The sequence below is a fragment of the Odontesthes bonariensis genome, chromosome 15, assembly GCF_027942865.1.
Source record: "Odontesthes bonariensis isolate fOdoBon6 chromosome 15, fOdoBon6.hap1, whole genome shotgun sequence".
In the NCBI taxonomy this organism is placed as follows: Eukaryota; Metazoa; Chordata; class Actinopteri; order Atheriniformes; family Atherinopsidae; genus Odontesthes; species Odontesthes bonariensis.
Window position 1 is genome coordinate 25,193,969 of NC_134520.1, and position 24,392 is coordinate 25,218,360.

Genomic DNA, 24,392 nt, shown 5'->3' on the forward strand with positions numbered 1-24,392 from the left:
TAGAGCAAGGCTCCTCTATCTCACAGCACCTGATTTAATTAAAAGTTACACACATTCATTAGAATTGGATTAGGTGTGTGTACATTTTTACATGCTCTGCATTCATTTAGACAAGACCTCTGTGACGAGCTGTGGTGCAGCATTTGTGCTCACCTCGGGAGCACTTTAATCACCTCTTAATCTGTTCATATTATCAAGCGTCAACATGATGCTTCCTGTCTGAGCTGACTAGCTCGATGGGCCTTTCACAGAAATGTCGATACTGGACTGAATGAACTATGGGACTTTAATTTCTTCTGATCCACTGTGACGGCTGATTTGCAGTCAGTCATAATTTCACATGAAGATGAGAACCTGATAGAGGGGAAATCCTGCCAGAAACAACTGTGCTTGGATAGTGATTATTTATTTCTTTATTTTTTGCTTATTGGCTTATTGCCTTAATGTCTTGGTTATTTCTCATGCAGCCTGATGATTTGTTTTTATTGAGTCTTATTAAGTCTGTTCATGGTTCAGTTGATGTGGGAATTTAGTGGTGGAATGGTTGAAAGAGACAACTGCATAGAAAGACAAACACCCTGCTTGTGTTTGGTTTTATTATTATTATTATTATTATTATTATTAATATTATTATTATTATTATTATTAATATTATTATTATTATTTTCAAATAGGATTAAACTTTCAATTTATTCCCACTTTTTATTGCTGTGAATGGCTGAGCTTCACAGCAGGAGGCAGCCAAAAACATGTTTATTACTTTTTTTTAGCCTACTGATGCGCTGGTGCTATCTTCACATATAGGCTGTTGTGCCAAGTGCAATGCAACCTGAAGGGACAGGCAGCAGCTCTACGGCTTCTGTGTTTCACTGTGATCAAATTTACAAATGTACTGAGTATTGCTCTATCTTATTTTCTTATGATAGAGTAAAGGGGCCACTTTTTCAAGACAAATAATGAAAGCCATCCATCCATCCATCCATCCATCCATCCATCCATCCATCCATTATCTTCCGCTGGTCCGGGGATCGGGTCGCGGGGGCAGCAGCTTGAGCAAAGAGACCCAGACGTCCCTGTCCCTGGCCACTTCCTCCAGCTCTTCCGGGGGGACCCCGAGGCGTTCCCAGGCCAGCCGAGAAACATAGTCTCTCCAACGTGTCCTGGGTCTTCCCCCCGGGGCCTCCTCCCAGTGGGACGGGCCCGGAACACCTCACCGGGGAGGCGTCCAGGAGGCATTCTCACTAGATGCCCGAGCCACCTCATCTGACTCCTCTCGATGCGGAGGAGCAGCGGTTCTACTCCGAGCCCCTCCCGGATGACCGAGCTTCTCACCCTATCTCTAAGGGAGAGCCCAGACACCCTGCGGAGGAAACTCATTTAGGCCGCTTGTATTCGCGATCTCGTTCTTTCGGTCACTACCCACAGCTCGTGACCATAGGTGAGGGTAGGAACATAGATTGACCGGTAAATCGAGAGCTTCGCCTTCTGGCTCAGCTCCTTCTTCACCACGACGGGCCGGTGCAGAGCCCGCATCACTGCAGACGCCGCACTGATCCGTCTGTCAATCTCCTGCTCCATTCGTCCCTCACTCGTGAACAAGACCCCGAGATACTTGAACTCCTCCACTTGGGGAAGGATCTCATTCCCGACCCGGAGAGAGCATTCCACCCTTTTCCGGCCGAAGACCATGGTATAATGAAAGCAAGATATTTTATTATTTTGAAAATTATTATTCACTAAAGCCCAAATGTCATGGATCCAGTTGATATTATAAGAATAAAACATAAATGAACTGATTAAACTCTACTTTAGTTTAAGCAACAAGGAAAAGTCTTCTTTTTTGCCCATAAACACAGATGCTTGAGCTGAGTCTCAGTCTTGCTCAGTCTCTCTCTTTACTTGATCTAATAGACCAAATTGACCCAGTGGAGTTGAATTTATTCCTGACTTTTTGGCTTTATTGTCAAAAAAGCATTTCATCTTTAGTCTCGACATTGCGACTTCTTCTGGAAATCTAACATTTAAAGAAAGAATACCCTAGTTTTTTACTCTTAACATCCCCAACAAACTTTTTTCAAAAAACTGTTTATACATATTTATAGTCATTTGGTTGTGTTTGATATAAAAGACATTCATAGTGAAAACCCAACAAAATGTTTACATACAGTACATGGGTATGTACTTATCCTTGTCATTTATATGTATTTTGATATGTACTTATAATACATCTGTAAGCATATTTGGAAAATCTAAAGCAATCCAAAACAACATTACATTAAACCTTTTTCAAGCTCATATTAATTGATTTGCCATTGCCAGCAAGTCATTAATTTTACTTTATCTTTATCAATGTACTTAATTTATTAACTACACACAATTACACATAAACATATGAGACTTTATCTGCTACTCCTGCAGCAAAAGAAGAAAACTTAATAAAAAGCCTTTATTTTTCATTTTTGTCTGGTAAACCCATGTCAGAAAGTTCATAGAAGCTGCATTTGGTGAAGTTAGGAATATTCATTGTATCTGTAGTTGCAGCTATCCTGGACCCGAATGACACCACCACCTAAATACGCCTCATGGGCTGTGGTGCTATTGTTTATTGTCAACTGTAGCTTCAGCAATCTGTGCAGAAACAATAATGACTATTGTTTTCATGCAAATGTTCAGTAATTCCAACCAAATCCAGCCAGAATAATTCTTCATAGCTGTGCTGACCTATATAAGTGGTTGTTTCTCTTTTCTTATACAAAGACCAGAGCCTCCTCCCAGTACACATTATCCTCATTGTTGGCATATAATTGGCATGAGGTGAAATGGCTTAGTGCATACATTAACATTGTGCAAACTCTATTATCTGTGTAATGTTGCATGAATGTGGACCCTTATTGTCCTGTGAGCTTCCCCCCACCTACATAATGAGTGTATGTAGTTTGTCTTTACAGAGACCAGAATGGCTACTTAGGAAATAATTTGCTTTGCACTGATAACATTCCTACATTAGGAAATCTTCAATGACCCCCAAGGACTTGGGAAAACAAAAATTATATTCTAATGATCTCAGACTTCAGGCTTTAATCAGAGTGTCAAAAAGGGTTTTCTCAATCGGATAATTCTGTTTTTATCTATAAAGTATTGTGTAGTTCAGAAACATTGCAGTGAATATTTGGACCACTTTTGGCCTTATTTTCCCATAAAACAGCAAATGGATTATTGTTATCATAAGCTCATTGTTATCTCTGAAAATTCTCTCACATATATGAATATTTAAGTGCAATTTTGAAAAAATAGAAGTAGGGATGCAAGTTTGGGTGAAAAACAAACCTTTCAGGGGCTAATCCATCAAAGCTAAAAATAGGGAGGGTTTTACTTCTCTCTGAAAGACTGTAAATAGTTAATTACATTAAGGCTTACAGTATGTATTTCAACAGAAAATCGTAAATAATTTGGCAGTAACTTTTGGGGCCTAAGGCATTTCTGTATAATACAAAAATGATTCTGTGGTGGAAATCCCTACCCGTGCTTTTTTTTAAACATTACTGACAAGTGACAACGTGAACACTGCTTATGACTCAATCCACAAATGCAAGTTAAAACTCCACCATGCAAAAGAAAAAAAATATATAAATAAACAAGGATCCAGAAATGCACCTGCCTTCTCTGAACCAGTTCTTGTTTACTATTGACTGGGTTGAAGTTAGAAAAATATCTTTTGGTCTGACAAAAGATTATTTTAAATTATTTTTGAAAATCATGGACCATATCTTAAAAGGAAAATGACCTGAACTGAACCCCATTTTGCGTACCGACGCGTCCATTGGTGAATGAATGTGAATGTGAAATGTGAATGTATCGAATAAAAGCACTGGCTTTGTATGAGGGCTGGATGAGCCAAGGAAAATATAAATAATTGAAAGAATAATTATTAAAAAAAACAAACAAAGTCTTGGAACTATGGGAGTATTGAATAAATAAAGACATCAAAACCTATTAGAATTAGGCCACAACTCCAACACTTTTATCCTGACCCTTCAAAGTTTACCCATCTATGAGAAACTGGCTCAGTGAGGAGGGTCTCATGCAGGCAGATTTGTTTGGCTTGATGTGAGATGAAGAGTTCAGATTGACGGTGATTTATTTAGCCTCCTGATGAAAATGACTTGTGGTGCAGAGTGATTGATGGCACAATATAGGAAAGGCAGGTGCGTTCCAGCAGATATTCGTTCTTGTTATGTTTTCAATTTGTTTAATCTTTCATAAGCAGAATTTACCGTATTGTTTGTTTTCTAAAACAACTTCATACTCATTCCCGATCTTTTAATTTCTTTCTCCTTGAGACTTTAAAAGAACAGACAGAGCCCAGGCCCTTTGTCTGTAAGCACAATTATGCAAAAACTATCGAGCCAAGTTCCAAACCTTTGATGCAGAGGTGGAGCAATGGGAAAGGCAAAACCAATTATAATCTTGTACTGATCGAGATCACAGGCTTAAGAAATTAGGGCACTGATCCATGCAGAGGATGTATGATCTGAACTCTTTTCTAGTTGCAAATGGTTTCTTGTTTCTGAGCCTCATGACAAAATGAGAATAGAAGTTTTTTTTTTTTTTTTTTTTAAGAGAGAAACTGTTGCTGAAATAAGTTTTAGTTCAATTAAAAAAAAGTTACAATTATATTAATACAGAAGTCATTATCTGGGAGATTTCTACTTTAGAGGAGAATGCCTTCACTCTTAGGACAATAATAAGTGAACAATAATGGAAAAGAACACGATTGAATGTCTTAAAGGTGATACATACACAACAAGATGCAATGCTGGGAGGGGAAAAATGTTTGAAACAAGATTAGAAGGAACATTTTGGCCCCTTATATTGCATTTTAGGGTGTGATAAGTCAAGTTGTTGGTAAACTGTTTATGTTTGAATAATGCAAAAAGTTTGATTTACTATGAATAATAATCAATGAATTCTTAGCCACCTGGAAACAATGAAGTAACAGTTAAACTAACAAAGCAAATGACACACAATTACATTTATTTAAAAATTTAGTTTATAGCCTGAAAAATAGATATCCATCGCTGTTGTTTGCTTAAACTAAACTGGTCGTAACCATGTAGTAATTAGGTTTTCTTGTACAAAATGCTGTCTTCGTGTTTGTGTGTTTACCTAAGAAATAAGGCTTTTGCAGTTTTATGTATATCAATGTTTTTAATAAAGTGGCTGCACTTTAAACAGACGGGCACGAAAGACGATGGAAAATGAAGATCGTGCTCTTTGTTTGAACATAGTTTCTTAAGCTCTGTCCCCTTATTTGTTCTGTACATATTCATTATGCAAATGCACGTAGTTAAATTGGGTTGGAGATCACCACCAGGCCCCTGTATGACACTAAACATGCAAATGAATGCTATAAACAGACATCCAAAAGCCCACAGTTAGATCATATTGGTGAACCTGTCTGCTGTAGAGTTTTGTGATTCAATGTGACACCAAATCATCAGTAAGTTTATGTTGATTTATTCTGGTTTCCTCTCATGTACTTTGAAGGGAGCAGCCCATCTTCAGTGCCAGAGCTCATGTCTTCCAGATTGACCCGGCCACCAAACGCAACTGGCTGCCAGCCAGCAAACATGCCGTCACCGTGTCTTTCTTCTTTGATGCCAGCCGCAGCGTCTACCGCATCATCAGTGTGGGCGGGACTAAGGTGGGAGCCCAGCACAGAAATACATATTCAGCCATAAGATGCACCTGAGGTTGCATGTGCATTCGCAGACGTGTTTGACGTCTTCAGCATGTTCACTTCATCATACATTCCTCAAGTATACTGAGACATGTTGTGTGTGCAGCCTGTGAGGTTTATGGAGTCTCACAGGGGGGCCAGTTGGTGTCAAAGGCTTTTCATTTGTCAGAAGGCACATCAGAGAAGGAGCCCATTGGACTTTTTTTTTCTTCAAAAAGAAGTTGTTTTTTTTTCCCAAAGCAATCGAAATAATATTTGTATTTATTATTCCATTTCTACTCATAAAGCAAGCATGAAATGGAAATGGAATGCATGAAAGTCACGCTTTCATCCATTCCATGCTAGTTTGGTACTAGTATTAAATTGGTGAGGGGGCTCTTCATTTGTGGAGATTCATATTCTAGTTTGTCCCCATGAGGCTGGAGGCTTTTGGAGAAGGGACTAAAGAAATAATTTGGCAACAAACCCACCTGATCTGGCTGTTAACTTGGGAATGTTGCTGAACAGCTCTTCATACAACACAACAAGCTTTTTCTCTGAGCACTCTTTCTGTGTCCTGGTTAGTCTCTATCTCCTGCTCTCCAATAGACCTTCATTACGGATATTTACCTGCAAGTAACCTCAAAAGCCTCTTCTGATTCAATGGGGGGTTGCTCATTTGCATGTGAAAAAAATGGAAGGTGCTCACACATTATCCTGTTTATTGTGATGAGCTGGTGCACAGTGAATGTGGCCTCCTGAAGGGCAATCAGCATATTTGCTGGTCAAGAAAGGTCTTATGAAAAATATCAGTCGACTGTAATGAGTTTGACATTTAAAGGTGATGGTTATTATTCATATCCTTGCTGGTTCATTCTGTGTATTGTGAATTCTTTGTCCTTGAAAATAGTTGTCTGAATTAAACGAGGCAGTATGCCAGCACATGTCAACAGGAAGGCAATGTACCTTGACTCACATCACTGCTGCTGTAGTTACTTAAAAATTTGGATTTATGTGACATGAAAAGCCTGATGGGAAGCGGTGTCAAGATCTCAGATTTATGTTTGGGGTTATTTTACCATTCATCATGTGTAGATTATCATTTACTGTATTTCTGTGCTGCATCATGTAATTTTTAAAAGAAAACATGTAAATTCATCACTCTCTTCCCTCCTACAGGGATCCTTTTCCTCATCTTAAGTCCTGTCATTTATCACTTGTACTCTCTGTGGTGTCAGGCCATCATCAACAGCACCATCACCCCCAATATGACTTTCACCAAAACCTCCCAGAAGTTTGGTCAGTGGGCAGACAGCCGGGCCAACACTGTTTATGGCCTGGGCTTCTCCACAGAGCAGCAGCTGCAGCAGGTAAACGCGACTAACACAAACACTGGCAACACTAAACCAAAGTACTGAACTCTTTCAGGAGGATAGTAATGGCATTTAAAAACAAAAACAAAACTGTTCGTTAAGAACCTCATGCATTCAAATAGTTTTTAAGTCAACTTTGCATGTCCAGAATACACAAGGTACTTATACTTCAAGAGGATTCCTTTAGTGACATGAATTTATCTACAAGATTTCAGCCTTGCTGTTTTCCCATCAAAGAAAAAGTAATGGCTCAATGAAGCTTGATGTACATCACATCTAACATTACCCTATAAAGTGGTCAGATATCACGTTACTTGAGCAATGATTTAATGAAATATTCCTGATATGACTCTATGAAATGAAGCTGCGTGGTAAAGAAGTGTTCAAATGTAGAGGGAGGTTTATACAAGATTATATTTGTTGCTGAGTTTTTGACTTCCGTCTCTTCTCTCCCTCAACCTACAGTTTGCGGAGCAGTTTAAGGAGGTGAAGGAGGCGGCTCGTCTGGCCAGAGAGAAATCTCAGGAGAGGTTTGAGCTGGCCAACCCTGTGCTCAATATTGCAGCTCCGCAGGTGAAGCACTGTTGTATTTCACTAAAACTCCAAGAAAGAAATCCATCTGTCAATCTGTACACTCAAATATACTTAAAAAACAAAAAAGAAAGCCAAAGTTATTGCTTAGAGTATAAACTGACCTGACAAAAATATCAAAGTCTTCAATGTTCATCAAAAATAAGTGAATAATACTGGAACTTTCATGTAGTAATAAATTAATCTATTTTATAGCCAAACATACCTTACCTGATTCAGTACATTTACTCTCCTGAGGAAAAAAATGATGAATTGAGACATTAGCTGTGTTTTCAGTGCTTACTCTTGTTATTTTGAGTGCATAAGTGTGGCTTCATGCTGTGAGTACCTGGATGGGGAACTCATAACGGTGAAAAAGACGACAGAATATGTAATGATTCACTGATTTCTGAACAGTGGTCGCTGTTTTTGCTACCACTGACCAATTTTCAGCAAGCAGAGTTCGAGTACATCATCAGGGATATCAACAGGGACATTATGACACAGGACGGCCAACTAAACATTAATTTCCTGTATCTTTGTCATGTGATCCTACTATGGCTGTTGCAATGCTGGAAGACCCCATGTCTGTTTCAACAGAGTTTCTGCAAACTCTTCCTTCCCTTCCCCTGCACAAACATAGAAAAACCTTAATGCCAGGTTTTCTATATTTTTACTGATGTCAGTCGCTGCCTGATGTGAGTAAATACATTTTTTCTTGTCTACAATTTTCTATTTTATAGACTATGCTCAGTACAATTGGTAAATAAAGACAAGTGAATTCCAGTTTTTCCACTGATTTTAAAGTTATTTGGAAACATAAGAAAAACAGAGAAATGAAAGATCACTCAGTTGGCAAGTAATTTCATCCTGAGTGGGAGCTACATATTTCACATTGATCATAAAATCTAGAAGAAGATTAGGAAGATTAGCTTCAGGAAGCCTTGGGGATTTTATAACCAGTGATGCTGAAAAGTTGTTCCTATCATGAGGTATTGTGTCTGTGAGGTTTTTTTTTTTAAATTTTATTTCACTAACCAGATGGCAAGCCATAAGTTGTTGGCCTGGAAGTTTTTATTGTTGTGAAATTATAATATTAATGAATCTGAAATAAGTCTTTATTAAAAGTTTCTTATATCTATGTTACCCTATTAATCATGCTTGCGGTGCAACATTCACCTTGGGCAGTGACTCGCATCAGGTGACCGGGAGAAATTAAAGTTGGCTCAAATTATGACAGTCTTTCATCTCAGTCTCAGAAGGAAATATTGAATTTTACAGGAGCCTAACTCAGATATGCCACAACATTAAAACCACTGACAGATCAAGTGAGTGATGCTGCTCATCTTGTTATGATGCATTATTCTTCTTGGAATGCTTGCATCTAGGTTTTTACATGGTTACTCTGACATTTGCCACATATCGAAAACGTTTCTGCAGTACAGTCACACCCCCCTACAAGGTAACAACTCTTCCATACAGTTGCAGCACTCCTCAGCTGGACAGCAGCTCTGCAAAAACTGCTCAAAGGGGAAGGGCCCAAATAAAAAAAGTCTCAGGTTTTCACCCAACGTCCAGTATGCCCAGATACCTATTTGGTGGCACCTGTGGGAAGAAAGCCCAAGCCATAAAGATTTAGAAATGCTTATTAAACTCCAGTATCTTCTACTCTGTATATCATCATAAACGTTGCTTCAGTATCTCAGGTCCATTGGACTGAAACGGCGTCCTTCATCTCACAATGTCTGATTGTAGGACAGTTTTATTTCAATGTAGAAAATTAGCATTGCAAAAGCAAAAAGCTAAATTCTCAATGTTTTTTGTAATGCTGGCTGTGTTCAGATATCACCAAGGGAGACCCCACTGCTGCTTACAGTTTAGACAAAGAAATAGAATTTTAAATCTTTCACCGAGAGTAAAAATGCTTACATAGATTGACATGAGTTGACACAATGGCCTCTTTAACCCCAGGGTCAGTGTGATTGGAGAGCAGTAATATCCATATCCATATATATACAGAGTCATGAGGGATTAGAAGAATCCCCATCTGGCTGCTCCATTATTCTCCCATTGGGGTTAACTCCATTAAAAGATTTCATGCATGACAAATGGAGATGAGAGGCAGTAAGAGACGCTGGCGCTGAAGGTGTGTGGTGGGGCAGTAATGACAAGGACTGAGAGAAATAAGAATGAGGGATGAGGATGATGGAGAATAAAGAGGGGAGAGTAGGGGAGGGAGCTGAATCATCTATAATTGAAAGGAATCTGGCTGCTGCTGAAGGAACAATGGCCAGCTTCATCCTGCCGGTGTCGGTGGTTTCTTAGTGAACTTGATAAGGTTCAGGTGGACAAGTGAAAGTCTGAATGCAGTGGAAGATTTGACTTTTTCTCCCTCAAAAAAAAACATGCTGCCCTGTGATATTTAGACTGTCGAAGAAATCAAGACACAGAAGGATATTTACTGGAGCAGTATCAACATAACAACACAACTGAAAGACACCCTGTTTGGGAAGCTGTGATTATATTTAGCAAAAATGAAGGAAACTAAGTGGCATGGAAACATTTGGAGCTCAGTGCTGCTCTGCCAAACCTATTAGTCACTTCTGCCAAGTATTTGAATGCGTTTGGTTGGCGTAGCAACATAAATTAAAAACAGTGTATGCTTTTGTTTTTGTATACTGTGTGTAAGTCTTTCTTAAGAACTGCTCAGCAGGCCTGGGAGACTGCCGTGTCACGCTGTCAGCGGCCACCTCCGCTCAGCTCTGAGACACTCAGATAAGAGCCGATGGTTTGTCCCTGCTATTTATTTTGCGAGGCTTGGAGAAAACACTTCTGAATACAACACCACAGAGCATCAACACAGAGAAGGTCAACACCACAGGAAGACCAGAGCAGAAATTAGCAATATTCTATGTGACACTTAATGGCAAACCTTTTGCAAATAACGTTTTCAATCATGAGGCTTTTCTCAGTGTACTGATGCTGAACTGAGCTGCACAGAAATAAATCAAGATCAGATGGTCAAAAGTCAGCCCAGCTTTCATGTTTTCTTGTTAAGGTTTCATCTCAAATGTCCAGATACAGAGTTTGGGGTGGAGGCCTCTCCCAACTATGAGACAGTCAAAAACTATTTCATATCAAAATAAATCAGCTGACTAATAACCCGAGAGATAAATTTGAGGGGAGCTGCATGAGACATGGCTGCAGAAATTACTCTGGCTCGTATCATTATTATTGATGAAGACGTTCAAGAGTGTTGAGGAAACGCACAATAGATTCCCGTGCCTTCCTTTTTCAGCTTAGATATCGAACTGTTAGGTGCCGAGCTGTATTCAAAACATATACAGATAATCATTTTATGCCATCCTAGTTATTATTTGCATTCTTGCACTTAAAGAGAATTACCCCCTTTATATGATGGGCTCACTCTTTTTCCACCATCAGACAGGGTGGGGTTGCATGTCAGAGCGCAAATGTTTGGAACAGGCAGTCTGGATTTTGTGAGGACTTAAGCCATGCAACCAGCTCCCTGGTAGTAAGTTTGGAAAAGAGCCAACATGCGAGTACATCGAGTAACTGACCAGTGAATTCACAGTGAGCTGGTGAGTGTGTGTGTGGTGGTGACGTATGCTGCTGCATATTTGATTTCTGCCTGCTTTTAAATTGTTTTCCACTTTCTCATTAATAATGGAGACATGGTGATATATAGTATTGGTAACAAGGACATACCAGTCATTATTATAGATAAGATGGCATTCCTTGATATGCTCTTTGATTAAAAAAAAATAATATTTTTTTCTTTATAAAAGGAGAAAATCTTCAGCTTTCTTCTTGCATCACATCCTCTACCGAGGTGCCAGTCCTGTGTATTTGCAGCTGTGAGAACTTGTCTCACATGAACAACCTCCTTCTCTTTAGTGCATATGTGGAAGGGGAACTGTGGACGAGCTACCAGGAAGCCCCAATTAAGTGCTTCATTGTGAAGGAAATATACCAGTACAAACACATAAAGAAAAACAATGTGAAGAGAACAAGACAAAATTGTTAGCACAAACTGGATTTTAAAGCAGATGATTCTGTTTCACACATATGTTATGTGTTAATATTTCATTTCTGGCAACTCCACGTGTGCAAAATGGATTTCTTGCCTCTGCGTGTTGGCAGGGAAGAACTGCTTCTGGATGTTATCTCGTACTGCATACACCATACAAACGGGCATTCAGAAACACCACAATGTCCTTAGATGGAGCAGCAATGAATAAATGAAAATTTCAGCCATTATAAGAGAACTGGATATAAAGACCTTAATTCACCACTGGCTCACCGCTGCTCCTTGTACAACACAATACTGCTGTCTGAATCTGGGCAATAGAGCAATAATACCCAATCAATGCTCTTATGGGCTGTGAGCTCACGAGGGTGAGGAATTTCTGAGCTACTGTGCCAAATATTGATGGGTGCTACAGTATGGCTATAATGCCTGGTAAGAGCTCAGTTGAAGCTGTTAAGCTTTTATAAACAGTTGCCAATATGTGAGAACAAACATGGACACATGGACATTTTCATTATGTGAGCAAATGAATAACTTGTGTTTAGAGTGCACAAATATTTAATAAAGTACTCGCAGTGCTTGAATTCAGTGCTGAAGCAGAAGGACAAAAATGTCATGTCCCAACATTTTTCAGGAGAAACACATCGAACTCACAGACCTGTTGGTTTATTTTGTCTTGAGATTTTTTTCAAATGTCTCTAAATAGCATCATCAGCTGCTCATCAACAGCCCCGGTCAGTAACTGTCTACAGTGTGGCAGAGCTGTATCTTTGCAGCCTCGGGCTACAGAGTGCATGCTCTGCCTCTGATATGTGAGTGGCAGCTGGGGATCTGCATGTAGTAAAGCTGCAGCTTTCAGCCCAGTTTGCAGAGCTCAAAGATGGAGAAGAGGGTGAAGTCAGTGAGCTGAAAAGGAAGAATGATAAATGAGTGGGAAAAAAAATAGAAAATTTACAGAAAACAGTCCCATTTATTGATTTAGTTTTTTTTTTTTTTTTTTTTTTTTTTTTTTTAAACAGATTGCTCAATTACTTGTGGTCTGGATTATAATCAAGTGCTTAACCGTGAATGCATCAGGTGCTTTGCAATGGACCATAACTTCAATAAGTATTCACAAGGAGGTTAATAAGAGGTGATAAGGTCATTACATGTCAGATGAAATATCGAATAAGTAAAGTTAGTTTAGGGAATTTATACATATGTGTGTATTTATTTATATATATACACACAATGATCTAACAATATTTTTGTTGTGGCAACAAGTCCAAACTTCTGCTAACAAATACTTTTTGTTTTTTTCTCTATTAGCCTTTTCCTGACTGTAGCCAAGAATATTTCCACACTGCTGACTTAGCATTTCTTTTTGCAAACAAATTTTCCTCCTCTATGTTTTAGCCCCTTTTCCGTACTTACTGTACAGTGTGCATGCAGAGCCTGCATGTTGCTCAATAGCAACAAAGCCCATGATTTGTAAACAAAAACTGTTGAGCAATTCTGTCTGACACTGCACATTCATCACAGCTTCTGCAACATTGTAATGCGAATGCTAAAACAATGCATTGTGCAGGCCTTTTTGATATATAAATTACACTGCACTGCACATATCAGTTCTCACATGTAACTCAGAAATAAATTATATGAACTGTGGTTGAGAGTGTAGTCTGATTAGGAGAATAAGTCAGAATACATCGCTTAAAGAAATCAATAAAACGTTGTCTCTAAGTCAAATGACAGAAGAGTGAAGGTCTAAACACAAATATAATCAGTTTATTTATGTCTTGAAAGAAGAAATATTTGCTTTAACAAAGTTAATGACTGTTCAATGATATCCATCTTAAATGTGCTCTAAGGTTTGCAAGACAAAAAGAGACTGGAAACCACTGAACTACAGAGTAGATGTTTTAAAAAAAAAAAAAAAAACAATATAAGCACAGCAGGAAGCAGAGGCCCTTTGCTTCTTCCGACAGGTCACAGTTGTTTTATTTGTACCTGCTGATTGGAGCTTTTTTTCCTTTAGATATCCCTCCATACATGTTTAGAATCTATGCAGAGGTAGGAACAGAGGCAAGCGGGAATGCCAGCTATTAATATTTCAAACCACAGACATGGCGTTGAAAGGAAAATGTTGAACGTACGTGTGTGTCTTTGTGTGTGAGTGTGTGTGTGTGTGTGTGTGTGTGTGTGTGTGTGGTATATGTGACAGGTAAGGAAGGTCTGCGCAGATGCATGTAGACATAAATTAGTAAAGCGGGTCAAAAAACAGAAGTTTTATAGAGCTGAGGGAGAAAATGGACTGGGATAAATAAGTAAACAGTGTAGATGTACTTAAGACAAACACTGGTGCAGAGATGTCATGAGGGAAGCTCATCGGAAAGCTACTTAATATTTAAAATATATAGTATACAGCACAGTTTTCTCTCCTGCAAAGTGTTAGAGATGCTTTTGTGGGGTTTCATTTACAACGATATGGTGTCTTCATTAAATGTAATGTGGTTAATTATAAAGGACTGAAAAACAAGTATTCATTCAGTGGTATTGGTGCCTTCTTTGTTTTGTTGCTAAGCTCTCCCTTCTCCTGTCTTTAAAAGGGATCACCTATCAGTGAAAACAGTGAGGGTGGAACCTCTTCTTCACCTGTTGATGCAGTTTTCTGTCTTTGACTGTTCGAGCTTCAGATTAAATCAACTCGTCTCAAAATTATTGTTCATTTCACTCAAAACAAACCAGATGATGAATTCTTGTCCTCCTGAACCAACGATCTAAATGTGAAAATGTTGTGTAGATGAGATATATGCAAGACATAGGGATGAATAATTGTCATTAAAGTAATTGGTATTGTTGGTATAATTGGTATTTCTCATCTTTTTTTCTTCCCCTATGTATCATGGGACGTGTTCATCCATCTCAGCTCTCGCAGGTATGAAAACACACTCAATGCCACTATCTAAAAGCACTACAGAGACAATCTGAAAGACAATAGTCAGTCTTAATGTGAGCCTATCAAGCTCAGTAATTTGTCTGTAGTCTGGTCTGAGTTGACTTTAGACCAAATTTAGTTTGCAAACTCAGCTACAGAAGAGAGGACGCTGCAGAATGTTAACTGGTGTTGTATATTTTATTTAAGATGTTAGAAGTATGGCAACATGCTGCTGAACTCTTTTCTGAAACCGTTGCCTAGATATACTTCCCTAATATCATTCATCTCCTTAGAGAAGTATATACACACACATGTAAGTTAAAATTGGGATTTTTCTTTTTTCTTTTTTAACTAGCTGGCTTCAATATCTTTGCCTTGTATCCTCTCAGCCTATCAGGGAACAACATATGGAGAAACTGCTGTAAATTTGTAATCCCATTTATGACTTAAACATGATCTGTCATATGAATTATTCAGGGTTACACAAGGCCGATCTGTTCGCTTTGGGGCGGACTGAAGTTATTTTATAGTTTAGATTTTTATTTTTACTTTTGTGTTTATTCCTCTGGACATGGATCTCATCAACGTGAGTTGGTTGAGTGTTTTTTTTGTTTTTTTGTTTTTTTTTTAAGTCTGCACCCGTCCATGAGGAGAGACTGAGCACTGCTGAGATGCAGATAATGAACTGTTTTCTCAAGGGAGTTCAGTCAGGCTTGCTCAAATTAATTATAAAAAGCTCTTTCTACAGTAAGTGCAGAGCTATAATATTCAGCAGGCGACTTACTAGTTGACAAGTTCAACTTGAGTTTATTTTATATTTTGCAGAAAGAAGAAAAGGGGGTGATTCAGAAATGATCTGCACGCTTTTAAAAAGGCGATCAAACAGTATTCCAGTCTTTAGCCTCTAATTAAGGAAAATAGTTCACAAAACTGTGTAACAGCAATTTTGTGGTCAGCAGGGAAGGAAAATACCAAAGCAGACTGGTTGGAACAGGCTGGATTTAAGCCATCTGTGTGATGTTATATCCAGTCTCTTTCAAATGTGAGGAAGATGAAGAGTTCATCGTTATCTGTACCACTATTCAGTGTTTAAGCTTCACATCACACTGAAGGCTACTCTTAATGATGGCAAAAAAAAGGAAAAATGCTGACTTTCAGCTGCAGAAGTTAGCATTTATTTACACAAATCTCCAATAAAAGAACTTGAAATTTTTAGATATTGTGTTCTAGCCGCAGATCTGTTCAATCAATTTGTAAGACGATGTCACTATGAAATACCAGTTATTTACATTGTAGCCCTAATCACTGCTACAAAATTAGTTTGAGGATGATCTGGCTTAATGTTTGAGGTGAAATTACCAAAGAAGAACTGGTCGATGCATGCAGAGAGACTGCTGTCTCGACAAACAAACACAATATTTGGATGAATAACTGACATATTTTTCATATTTCTCATTGAAAAAAATGTTGCTTTTAAAGTATATTTCTCTTATGTGAAATGCTTCATCAAGTTAGTCTGTTACTAGGATTTCAGTGGGAATGTTTTTTTACACTGATAGTCACTTGGGTGGCTGAGATAAAATGTTTGACCTCTACATAAAAAACAATCTGTGTTTGAAAGATAAAGCACCATTAATTACAGATTATAAATAATTACAGTGCTCAGAAGTTCAGAATTAAACAAAAGATAACTAAGGATTTTCTAAGCAATGGGAACATTTGTAGCAACAGCACATGTCTCTTCCAGCTCCAGCTACTCTCCCCAGGTTGTCTCACCTGCCCTTTTCTCTCATTCATGACCTGATTCATTATAACAAAAAGGAGCATTAGACACAACACTGACTCAAGGTCTTAAAGTTACTAAGGATACTTTGATCAATTAAAATGGCTGGTTTTCATGAGAAAACATTTCATCTTTAAACTTTAGTTCTTTTTATCCTGCTGCCCTATCCCAACAAAGCATCTGATGGTGACATTATCTACTTTCATTTTTGTTTAAAAATAGATTAAAACTGACAGCTTAATAAATGTAATTAAAACTGATAAACTAATGTCAAAAATCCATTTCCAAAATTACCTCTAAATTCCTCCCGTGTTTTTGAACTGAGTTGGAACCCTCATATCACATTAACTTCCTGCCAGATGTGCAGTATATGCATAGACGGATTATCATGACCACGGGCCCCTGCCTACAAACACAAACAGTGCGCGCGCAGAGGCGCTCTTCCCATTACGCACATAACAACACCAGGCAACACGCACACAAAATTACTGTCATTTAAGTCTCCAAAGTCCAAGTCTCTGACTATTTCGGCCTCTATGGCCATGAGTGACACACTGTTTTTGTCCAAAGTTAATTTTTTTTTATCCAGAAAATGACAGCTCTCCCTCGCAGTTTGTGACTGAAAGCGTCAGATACAGTCTTACGGCAATGTACACATTAGGAAATGTTGACTGTAATCCACAATCAAGTGTTGTTTTAAGCCGTTTCGATGGAGGCACATTCTGTCCGTCCGATCAGATGAAAGATCTGAAGTGAATCAGTTAATTTCCAAGATTGCTGTCCAAGTCAGCGGGATAGGCAAAGGCAAGTGTGTTCGCTTTGTCAATTAACTCACGGCCAGATGTGTTTTCCAGCATGAAAATGAGATGACTTGTATGCATGTGGCTGAGACAGCTGACTAACTTATCAATTATCAATAATTTTCTTTTAGCTGATCCACTGACAGCCGCTTCTCCATTTTAAAAACGCACCGTACGTTTAACCCCCAGCGTACGTACGTGATTGTGTCATCACACATTACTGATTAATCTTATCATTTCTAAAACATTCAAATGATTTTATCATCATACTACATTTTCAAAACCACATTCATTCCAATATTTTTTAAATTGTACATCAGTTTATTCCTGTTGAGTCCTGTCAGATCTGTGAGGTTGTATAAAGACGAAAACAGCTGGGCTGCACACATGGCTACCCGCTGTGGTCAGGGCCTGCTTACAGGAGCCCAGATGGGAAATATCAAGCACTGGTGGGTTGAGCTCTGGCCGGCGTTCCTCTCATGTCTCAGCTGTTTTGTTCTAATGACAGGTCTTGGAATGAAGATGGGAAATGACCAGTCACCAGGAGACCCGGGGCACTTTAAACCAAAATAGCCAAAAATAGTTATTTAATGTATCATACTCTTGTATAAAATCCAGGCTCCATACTTTTTTTTTTTTTTATGTGTGTATTCAGGAATATTGTTGCATTTGATGTCATATGCTGTGTAGAGCATCAACTCTGAATAGAATAGAACTGCAGTGTAGGTCATAAGAATTTACAGTATAATCCCAAACACTTCCAGAAAACACCTATTTTATATACCAGTGCCAGTAAAATAGATGTTTGTTAATTCTCAATTACTTTTTCAAAGTTTTCTGAGAAGCTCTTGTACTGACAGAAACTGATGGCATGTTACAGATCTGGCTCTGATTTCTTCTCTACAATCCATTTGTGTTCTTATCTCCTGTTGTGCTGCAGGAGCTGTCGGAGGAACGTCATTCTCCGCCGCTGCTGACAGTCAACGGGCCCGGAGAGGAAAAGCTGTTTCGCAGTAAGAGTGCTGAAGTGGAGCTGACAGCTGAAAAGGAGAGGGTCAAGAAGATGCTGTCAGAAGGGTAATGACAATTTTTTTTTTTTTTTTTTTTTTTGTCCCGTCTGCTTTGGAAGCATGTTTGAAAGAGACCTGAAGCAATAAATTCATATTTTTTCTATAAGTTAATCAGTTTAGCAATCAAAGTGCTCCAAGTTAATTTGTTTGTAAAATACAAAGACATTGACTTTGGCTTTTGTATGTTTTTTTTTTGTTTTTTTTTGTTAGATAAATGTGATGAAAACGTTTCATTCGTTACTGACCAACAGTATTTTAGAGTCAGTTAATCATGAAAAAGGCTGCTGATTTTGACGTGAGTGAAATCATATTTGGTCGCAGATCAACCACCTGCCCCGGGCTTTTTCTGAGCTTTTAATTCAACCAAACTAGAATAAAGCCCTCTTCTATCTAACATTCATGGGCAAGACAGACATGTGTGTACCATAAAAGGGATTTAATTAGCTTTAGCACATACACAGTACATATTACTCGATTACATCATATAGGAAAATTGTGTTTCCTCCAGAGTGCTGTTATTTTCAATGTTTATTCTTTGCAGAGTGTTGGCTCAAAAGCAGAGTCTGATTTGTTATGCATGACCACAAGTTACTGTAAATATTTAATGACTACATTTATTGGACTTAATTTACATTTTACTTTGAATATTTATTTGAACAAAGACCTGACAGTGACAAAATTAAGTGAAAATTTGTGCTAAAGTCTTTTTATCAATGTAAAGCTTGTAGGAATACTAATAAAAAAAACAAATAAAAAAAAACAGACATAACTGCAGTCTATGACGATACACCAAGAGATATGGTAAAATGAAATTACAGCTAGAGCAGCAGATGTGTCTGTGTGGGAGTACTGACGTGAATGGAAATGTTATCTTTCAGAGTTTTGAAGGTTACTGAAAATGTCTTCACCTCCGAGCTTGGTTACATAAGTGGTTATAAAAGCTTGTAGCACTTAGTTGAGCTCTTCGCAGCGAAGAAAACTGACTTTAGCTGCTAGCTTTTTCCCTCAGCTTCAGCTTCTCTGATTATTAGAGACTTCAGAGTGCTCCTCTCTTAGTTTCATTTGCACCTCTGTGGTGTCTTTCAGAACTGTTCCGTTCAGGTTTTCAGAGATTAATGAAGAGCACACAGAAAAATGTTCGATTAGAAAAAGAGCAAGTGACCCACCGCAATACATTCACTTTTTTAAAGATTTTCCTCACACAAACGCAACAGAAAAATGACCTCTTTGACACATGATGCAGATTTTGTAGTGAATGTATGCTGGATTTAGTCTGCAAACAACGCCTACTGTCATCCATCTGTGAAGCTGAACTGGTGCCTGCAATGCAACTGAAGGGTTTATTTTACAAGCTAGGGCAGTTTTTTTGTTTTTTTTCTTAAGAAATGCTGCACATTACAAACGAACCGACATGAAAAAGTGAAACATGCTATATATTGTAAAAATGCGCATCTTTCCATCTAATATTTCTGTCGGCTTTCACAACACAAGTTGTCATGCCCCTCTGCACCTCCTACTGGGATTGCATTGACGGTGCAATAGTATTAGGATGCTAAAAGTCCACTTTTCATTGTCTTATTCTTAACTCTTCTTAACCAGATATTCAGGTAAGATATTTTTTTTAATGTCAAGAAAACCCTGGTTTAATTTTTTGTTATTTTGTGACCCATGAGCTAAGGCCACTGGACTTGCAAATACTGCATGATGTTCTTGAAGAAACGCATGCTTGTTAGACCTTTTGTTGACCTATTGTATCATCTTGTTCTACAGGACTTAAGGTGGAATTTGCCCTCCTATCTCTGGAAGTTAGTTTACTGGGCAGTTTTCATGTTCAACAGGAAAGCTGTAAAAACGTTTATTTCAGAAATTGGTATTCCATCACTGGGAAAGAAGTATTGCCCAAAGGATCAGATCAAAATTTAAAAAAAAAAAAAAACATTGGGTCCTTAGCAGGTCTCAAAATACATACAACTTAGATTTCAACTACACATGACATGCTACACCATGTTCTGGTCTGGGGCACTCAGGTGTATCCCGTACCAACTATTAAGCATGATGGTAGAGAGCTGATGATCAAACCATCTCTCTGACAGCTAAAGCTTGGCACATCATGCAACAGGACAATAAGTCCCAACACAGCAAGAAATCTGTAACAGAGCAACTGAAAAAGAAAAGAATCAAAGTATTGAAATGGTCCAATCAGTCCAGGCTTCAACCTGATTAAAATGCTTTGGTGCGACCTTAAGAGAGCTGTGAATAAAATTTTTTGTTTTTAAAAAGATGCTGCAACCTCAATGAATTGAAGCAAAGCTGTAAAGAAAAGTGGGCCAACATTTCTCCATAATGTGAAAGATGAAGAACAATGGATGGAGAACGATTTTTTTTTTTTTTCAAGTTATTGCTACTAAAAGTTGTTCATTGCTACTAAGAATTTGACTTCATTTTTGTTACATCGGTAATGATACAGTGTAATATCCCATGTGCTGTTCTTCTGGGGTTATTTTAAACTTATTTTAAGACCTGATAATGACAAGGTAATTTTTTTTTTAGTTCTGATTTATAAAACTTTAGTCCTGATTTATAAAAACTTTAGAACCGAAAGAGTTTCTTTTTCACATGGCTGTGGGTTTTCAATGGGATGTTCCACAAGATATTGTTATTCATCACACATGAAATAGATTGGACTTCTTTGTTTTTGTTTTTTGTTTCTTCTGTCTTGTTTGGTTTTTAAATACCCATGCAGTCTAAGTCGACCATTAAAGTCAACCTAAATCACAAATGAACACAGAATCTGCTCAAGCACTGCATATTTTTCCTCTTCGTTTGCTTTTAATTCACCTGACTAACTGGTGTGTTTAGCCAATCAAAAGAAAGCTGGGTCAGATCAAATCACTTTTATTTATTAACCAAAATATTAAAATCTGTGCAGCATAGAGCAGCCTGCAAGCCTTAGAAAGAAACAGACACAGGACTCAGCATCCAGGACTAACGTGCAACAGATGTGCAGGATAAACAGAAATATTATTTGTAAAATGACAGTATGGTGACAGAGTATTAACATTAGATTGAAATAATTACCATTGAAAGTGTCAGCACTAAGCCCAAATGTAGAATATTTGGAGATCGAGTAAAACCAGGGACAAAGAAACTAAGCCTCCCCATGGACATTTCTGCTTTGTTTTTGTTATCAGGAATTATAGACTTGGCTTCAGTGAAGATTTCACCTTTACTTCATAGGAAATTTAACTGGTTATTAACCAGAACTGCAGCAGTGAGTCAGACCTAAAGCATTTAGCCTGCCTGCATACCGTGCTACAGGAGGACACTCCCCAGTTCTGCAGTATTATGTTCACATGTGTTTGGGATTTTGTTTAGCGTACACAGTAGGTCAAACAATATCTTTACAACCTCAAAGCCCAAGGTTTTTCCTCTTGTGCTGTTGTTAATCTCTGTTTATGTCTCTATAACTGGAAACCATTAAGGTGTGAGTGCTGCTGAATTTGTCAGCACATAATTTTTATCATCATGGTGGCCATTATTGATCACTCAACCTTCCATATTAGATCAGGAAGCAGAAAAGCACCCCTCAGATGCTTTACAGCCAATTATTTCAACAGTTTTATTTTATGATTTTTTTTTTTTTATAAAGGCTGTGTTGGCTGGCTTTGGTCTCCTGTTGCTATGGTGAGTGGTTTTATGGTTGCTGTGCTGTAGTCATGGCAAACAATGCCTCCTAAACTCCATCTTCTTAGCTAAAAGCTCTCTGGTTTATTAAATATCCCCTCTGAATCCTGACCTTTGCTGGATCGTTCCCACCTTAATAACGGAGAACACATTACTTTTTTGTGTTGGTGGTTTTTGTATGTGGCCCAGTAGCGTAATTTTCCACAGTTAAAGGTAAATGCTGCTCTGCTTTGGTGCACCTTGTAGATTTAGTAGTTTTGAAGAATCAACATGAAAACAACTATACTGACTGTTTTTATTAGGAAGTGGCCTGATATTTATGTGAACTCACCGATTTGCAATAACAACACAGCAATAATTTTCTTTGGAGCAGGTGGAAACCAAACAGGAGCTGAAAGTATACTTTAAACATAATTCATAATGTCATATTGGTGTTTTCCTGCAACTTCCCCTCAGGTCCATGTGTGACATAAACTTGGAGGCTGAACTGTTCACTCTGCAGGACAGCAATGCCAAGTTGGTGGAAGCACTGCAGGAAGCCAATGGCAGTGTGGAGCAGTGGAAGAAACAACTGGCTGAATACCAGGAGGAGACAGATCGCCTCAGAGACCAGGTGAGCGGAACTAAAAGGTGCACAAGCAGTGCAGGACTCCTGCAGCTAATAACGGCACTTGGTATATACTTAAACTGCCCAGTGTTGGCTTTTAGAGCCATGGTTTGGAGAAATGCATAATGCATTAGTAACTGCTGCTTAGTATGCTGTGCAAGTTAAAGGCTGAGCAACTGACATCCAGTTAAGGTGGAGTTACCAGTAGCCTCGTAGAAATCATGCTTAACAGTCTTTCTCAGAGTTAAAAAAGAAAAAATAGACTTACATTATTTTCTTGATTTAAAAGCATAAAGGTACAGAAACATTTAAATGATTTCTACGTGCCAAAGGGGAGGAAAACGTTGTTTATATATGTTAATTTTATTTATTAATCAATTTCTCCTGGATAGGAGCTGGAAGAATCTGTGTTTTTGCTGTGGTTATCTGTTTGCATTTCTGTAATAAAAAAAAAACTCAAGGATCTTATTTAAGACATCCTTTGTTGTACCGTTTAGAAAGCCAAGACAAATATGTGATTTATTCTTTTCATATACTTAAATTGAGGGCAAAACTTCATTTTTATAGCTCATTTAAACTATTTACCAGAAGCGCTTTTTCACTAAAGCCTGGTTTATAGTCGGTAACGCAAGACGCAAAGCAAGACGCAAGAAGAAACGCAAGCCCTTGCGCGGTTGCAAGCCCCCCATTGCGAGCTTGCGTGTGTCACCTCAATTTTCTAAACTTCACGCAAGAAAAGACGCAAGCCTACTACTTGAAAACGACATACTCATCGATCAGACAGCATGCAGAGCGTTTACACACAGTGCACTTCACTCCTGCCCGAGCCGAAATCAGCCGGCCTGAAAAGCTGATTTCGCTTAAGCTATAAACTCTGTAAATATATAACTTTAGCAACATTTGAAACATTTTCAGGCGAGAAAGTAGTCGTTTAGACCCCCAAGGTGTTGAAAATCTGACAAAATACCGGCTATTTACAAGAAGAAGAAGCATGAATCACTCGAAGAGGTCCTGGAGTGAATTTCCTTTCATCATAGTAGGCTTGTCATTGAAAAAACCCGCTACTCCACCTACTGTCCTGGCAGTGAATCGCCATGCAGCACACGCAAGCGCCGGCAAAGCTAAATGAAGTATAAACGTCTCGAGCCATTAACATACGCGCAAGAAGAAAGCGCAAGGGCAGTTAAAAGAAGTATAACTCAGCCTTAAGTGTAAAAGAAAGAGTTTTCATACAGAAAACACCCAAACCAAATCAGTATTAAGTGTTACCACATTTGACCTTTAAAACAACACCAGCTACACTTGATAGACTTTCTCACAGTTTTCTTTTTTTAAGACATTTGGCATTTGGTGCATTGTTTCACACACCTTAAATAATCTTCTATGGACTCACAGTGTCTTTGTTATCGTCTGTGTCTTCCTGTAGTCCCAGACTGACCCTCAACTGCGAGGACTTTGTCTTCTTCTTATCACGCGAGATAGTACTTATTACTCTGACTGTGTGTTTGGGGCTGCTTCTGTTAAGTTTGGATTGATTTCTGATTGCTTTATATATAAAAATGTAACATCATCCTAAAACCTCTCCACTGTAGTATTCAAATTACCTTCAAGTGAATAAGAAAAAAAGGTCTTGTATAGGTCCTGCAGTGTGTTAGTTAAGACCAGAAGGTGTTGAGATAATCAATGTAATATGAGTGATTTTTGTTAGAGGGTTTAGTGTAATTATGCCTTCATTTGACTTCCACAGACAGAGCAGAATACAGTGATACGACTTAAACGTTGGGGGCCAGATGCATGAACGATGCATACACACACAAT

The 24,392-nt window shown here is 38.3% G+C and overlaps 1 protein-coding gene across 1 annotated transcript in view; it reads left to right on the top strand.

The window, feature by feature from the left end:
- homer3b (homer scaffold protein 3b) overlaps positions 1 to 24,392 on the top strand; it is a 56,649-nt gene that overhangs the window by 17,198 nt on the left and 15,059 nt on the right. Inside the window, exons 4-9 of the mRNA XM_075485685.1 lie at positions 5,548 to 5,704; positions 6,958 to 7,089; positions 7,558 to 7,665; positions 13,322 to 13,330; positions 18,154 to 18,290; positions 22,424 to 22,580. Of these exons, the coding sequence (XP_075341800.1) occupies positions 5,548 to 5,704; positions 6,958 to 7,089; positions 7,558 to 7,665; positions 13,322 to 13,330; positions 18,154 to 18,290; positions 22,424 to 22,580 (700 nt within the window). The remainder of the gene's footprint in view (positions 1 to 5,547; positions 5,705 to 6,957; positions 7,090 to 7,557; positions 7,666 to 13,321; positions 13,331 to 18,153; positions 18,291 to 22,423; positions 22,581 to 24,392) is intronic.